This window comes from Fonticula alba, assembly GCF_000388065.1.
Source record: "Fonticula alba strain ATCC 38817 unplaced genomic scaffold supercont2.5, whole genome shotgun sequence".
NCBI classification, from domain to species: Eukaryota; order Rotosphaerida; family Fonticulaceae; genus Fonticula; species Fonticula alba.
The window spans coordinates 1,361,835-1,366,284 of NW_009242975.1; the positions used below are offsets into that span (position 1 = coordinate 1,361,835).

The 4,450-nt window shown below is 64.0% G+C and overlaps 1 protein-coding gene across 1 annotated transcript; it reads left to right on the plus strand.

The window, feature by feature from the left end:
* Positions 1 to 206: 206 nt before the first annotated feature.
* On the plus strand, positions 207 to 3,760 carry H696_03479 (hypothetical protein). The gene is made up of 7 exons (XM_009497343.1): positions 207 to 439; positions 570 to 644; positions 760 to 906; positions 1,151 to 1,271; positions 1,396 to 1,464; positions 1,622 to 1,787; positions 1,941 to 3,760. Exons 1-7 carry the CDS (start codon positions 227 to 229, stop codon positions 3,331 to 3,333), a joined length of 2,184 nt encoding a protein of 727 aa, XP_009495618.1. The 5' UTR covers positions 207 to 226; the 3' UTR covers positions 3,334 to 3,760.
* Positions 3,761 to 4,450: the final 690 nt, after the last annotated feature.

Sequence of the window (4,450 nt, forward strand, 5' to 3'; positions counted from 1 at the left end):
CTCCGCTGCCCTCCTCCACCCCTCGCGCGTGCCCGCACGATCCCATCCCCACGGCCGACTGCCGAGTGCACTCCCTTCCGGTGATACCATCCTCTGGCTTGCCACCGGCTCGGGCACACGTCCCCCTCTCCCTCCCGCCCCCTCCCACCCCCTCCTCTTGGGTCCTGTGATTGCATTCACCGCCGTGTGTCCCCCCCCCCCCCCCCACACACACACACACACACACATGACGCAGCCAATCTTCACCACCCAGACTGCGGACGAGGCCTTTCGGGAATCGTCCGCCCCGCCGTCGCCCTCGCACGTCCCTCCGGAGGACGGGTCCTCCGGGTCGAACAAGCACCTCTTTGTCCTGTCACACGGCTTCTGCGGCATTCCCAGCAACATGACCTACCTATACACGCGCCTGATGAAGTATGGCCGGTCGAATGTGGTCGTCGTATGTGGTCACTGCTCTGCACCCTCGTCTCTTCCCTCTGCCACGCCTCTGCGCACATTCAGCCGCACATGTTTGCACTGGACTTACCGACCACCGGTATTCCCTCCCCCGGCCCCCTCTGCCCGGGCAGCTGAACGCCACCTCCAATACCGGCTTTCTGACTATGGACGGGATTGACATCTGTGGTGAGCGTCTGGTCGAGGAGGTGCGTCTCCCGCCGACATCCTGCCGCATGCCCTCGGCCCGGCTACAATTTGCGCCGTTCCGACATGCCATCAGTCCCCTCTAACTGTGCCTCTCCCCCCCCCTTTGCCTGGTAGATCCTCGATTGCATCCAGACTCACCGCGACACCGGGATCAGCATCAACCGGATCTCCTTTGTCGGCTACTCCATGGGTGGTCTGATCACCCGGTACGCCATCGGGTCCCTCCTGGCCCGGGGCTTCTTCCAGACGGTGGCGCCGATCGTACGTCGCGACAATCATGCACACATGCCCCGGGGGAGGGAGAGAGAGAGAGAGAGAGAGAGAGGGGGGGGGGGGAGGGAGAGAGGGAGGGAGGGAGACACAAACTCAAATACGCATATACCCCACATGGGGTGGGGGATCGAAATGGGGCGAAAGAGGCGACCCCATGTCCCATCAACCCTGCCAAAAAAAAAAACCCGGGCGCTGACCATCACAATCCCTGTCTGCCACTCCGATGGCGTAGAACTTCGTGACCTTCGCAACGCCGCACCTGGGTGTTGGTCGGCTGCCGAGCCTGGCCTCCTCGGGGGTCTGGTTCCGCCGGCTGCGCAATAGCATGTCCGATGTGGTTGGCGGTCGTGCTGGTGCGCAGGCGCCTCCTTTCTTTCCTGCGGGACTTTTCCCGGCTCTCCTCTCCACCGCTGATGCTCCGGTGCTGACCCTTGCTCCATCCCCTGGCCCTGCAACCTGGGTTCGTGCCTGCCCCAGCCAAGCAGATGTTCCTTCTGGATGGCACCACCGAGGATGACCCGCTTCTCTTCCGCATGACGCTTCCGGGTACGCCCTCCCCCCCCCCCACACACACACACACACTACCTGTGTCCCTTTCTCTCCCTGTCCTCCCTCCAAGAAGCTGACCATCTCTCCTCCAACCTCCGACCCTCCCTTGCTCTCGCTTTCCCTCCCTTTTTTCCTCCCCTCTCCCCTACTCCAGGGAGCTCCTTCATGGAGGCACTGCGGCTTTTCCAGCGTCGCGCACTCTATGCCAATGGCCGCGGTGACCGCCTGGTGTCCTACTCCTCGGCGGCCATTCACATCCCCAATTGCAACCACGAGACACCAAACCCCTACCGCCAGGATCAGAGCTACTTCGGCCAGGGGTATGTTCACACACACACACACACACACACACACACACTTGCCTGACCCCCGGGGGGCTGACAGGCCCTGTCCGGGCTCTCCCTGCTAACCGGTGCTGCTGCTGTTTGTTTGCTTTTTCCCCTCCCGTCCCTTGTCCCCCGGCTTGTTGGCAGCTCGCTCGAGTCCTTCCCCCACGTTGTGCGTGTGTACGACTCCAACTCGCCGCTGAATGTGGCCCCTTGCCGAGGGTCGGCTGCCGGGGCTGCGATAGCCGACGCCGACGCCGACGCCGACGCTCGGCATCCTGCTCCCTCTTCTCGGCGGCCCCCTCCGGCCGCGGGCAACCCGACCGATGAGGACCACCCGGCCTCCGAAATCACCTTCCTGGACTACTCGCCCCCGCGGTCCAGCAGTGTGGCGGCCATCGCCGTACCGGTGTCCATCTTCCTGCTGATGAGCCCGGTCTTCCTGCCGACCTTCCTGGGGATGTTGGTTTTCTTCTCGGCCATGTCGCACGCGCGCTTGACCTTCCAGCTGGAGGCGCCGCCGAGCGACTGGCCGCCGACCGTCCTGCCAGCCTCATCGGCCGAGGCCCTGGCCGACTGCGAGTCCCGGGAGTCGGTCGCGTCGACCCCCTCGACGCCCCTGTCACCGAGCACCGGGCCCGAGGAAAGCCAGCCCCACCGCAAGTCGTCGACCCAGGGGCACATGCCGGCCGAAAGGCCCGCGTGCATTGTCACGCACATCCGAGTCCCGCTGGCCCTTTCGGACGGGCGGCTGAATGGGCTGCTGTGTGAGAGCTGCATCCGGGAGCATGGAGCCGCCTTTGCGCGGGTGGTCGAGTACCAACACCAGCGCCAGCGCCAGTTGTCTGGTGGCGCGGATGAGGGGCCCCAGCCACAGCGCCTGGCCGGGGGGATGGTCAACATCCGGCCCTTCATGGCCCTGTCGCTGAATGACTGTCTCTGGACCAAGCACGATGTGCTGATCCCGGCGCCGCTGAATACCCACGGCCCGATCATCAACCGGGCCTACTTGGAAGGGGATGACCTGTTCTTTGATGACATGGAATCCGAGCACTTTGTCATGGCGGCCGGGCCGGGTGCCAGCGACGCCGAGCTCGATATGCCGCTGCTGGTGGCCGACTCGGCGGCCACAGCAGAGTCCGAGCATCTTGACACAGTGGACCCGGCCGGTCCGGCGGCCAAAGGCACCCACCACCCCCCAGGTCGCCAGGTTCAGTCGGAGGCGGATTTGCGCCGGCCACGTCGCGGCTCGGCCTCGCGTGAGGCGGACCTGGGCGGGACGCAATCAGGCGCCCTGGCATCGTCGGAGGAGGGGGACTCGCGCTCATCGTCGTCCTCCTCCTCCTGGTGGCGCGTGCGCCGGTCGGACACTGGGTCCACCGATGCCCGGCGGTCGCAATCGCAGCAACTCGAGCGCCGTCCGGCCGACGATTCCTCCAGCACGCCATATCCCTCTTGGCTGTATCGCGTGCGCCGGCGCGTCGCGGCCTACTCGGCGCGAGACATTGTCTCGCATGGCGTCCAGCAAATGTCCTTCTGATGTGCGCGATCGAGCGTGTGTATATATATATGAATCTATGTGTGCGGTGTCCTGTGTCTGTGCGAGCATATCGGCGTGCGAGCATGCTTACAGGTGAGGGTTTCTCGAGGGGTGTGCGGATACGTGTGTGTGTGTGTGTGTGCGTGCGCACGTCTATTTGCGTAATTTCACATCGGCCGCTTTTCAATCGGCGCGTTGCCCTGGATGGGATATTGGCCGGAGACCGAGCGGCTGTGGTGGATGCCCCCAGGATGCTGACTGCAGCACGGCGGAGAGGGTGCCGCGAGGCATGGCGAAGAGGATAGAGGAGGGAGTAGGATTACAGGATCCGGGAGGTCATGTGGGAGGCGTACACGCATTCCGGAACTAGCAGTCAGGAGGGGGTGTATATGACTGTGTGTATGTGAGAGAGAGAGAAAGAAAGAGAGAGAGAGAGAGAAAGAAAGAAAGAGAGAGAGAGAGAGAGAGAGATGGAGAGAGGCCGAACGTGACAGCACGATCATCTTGCGTCCGGCGATGGTTTCGTTGCCTGGAGCCCGCGAAGGCGTTCGAATAGCAGCCCGCGCCCGTCTCCCCCGGTCAGTGCTCCTTCCCTCCGAACAGTAGACCCGAAGGAGGGGATGGTCAAACTGAGAAGCGTGGCAAGGGCACCAGGCCGGCGAGGCGGCCTGCCTGGGGCCTACCCGGCAGCAGGCAGAGCCCGGGCACACATGGCACCGGTCCCGCGGGGCGGGGAGGAGAGATGGGGAACGGCACACCCAGGTGCCTGGGCCCTGGCCGTGGAAGATCTGGACCGCCGAAGGCGAGAGAGGCCCAGGAGTTAGCATGTGGCTTCCGAATATCCCTCCAGGTGAACTCCTCGGACGTTCGCTTCGGAGACATACACAGAGCAAGGAATCTAGATCATTGCATGGCCAGTTTTCCAGCGAATCCGACCCTCGTCAGGGGCGGAGGGAAAGTTGCTCTCCCTCGTTCCCTCTCACCTTCCCCCCTTCGGGAAGGGTGGCCATTGGTCGAGCGGCTGTTGGCTGGCTGTTCCGCCGGACCTTGGGGTACTCCGGGTCTGGGCACATCACTGGTGGATTCGCGCTCTTGCCTGGGGAAGAGTGCGGGGGGG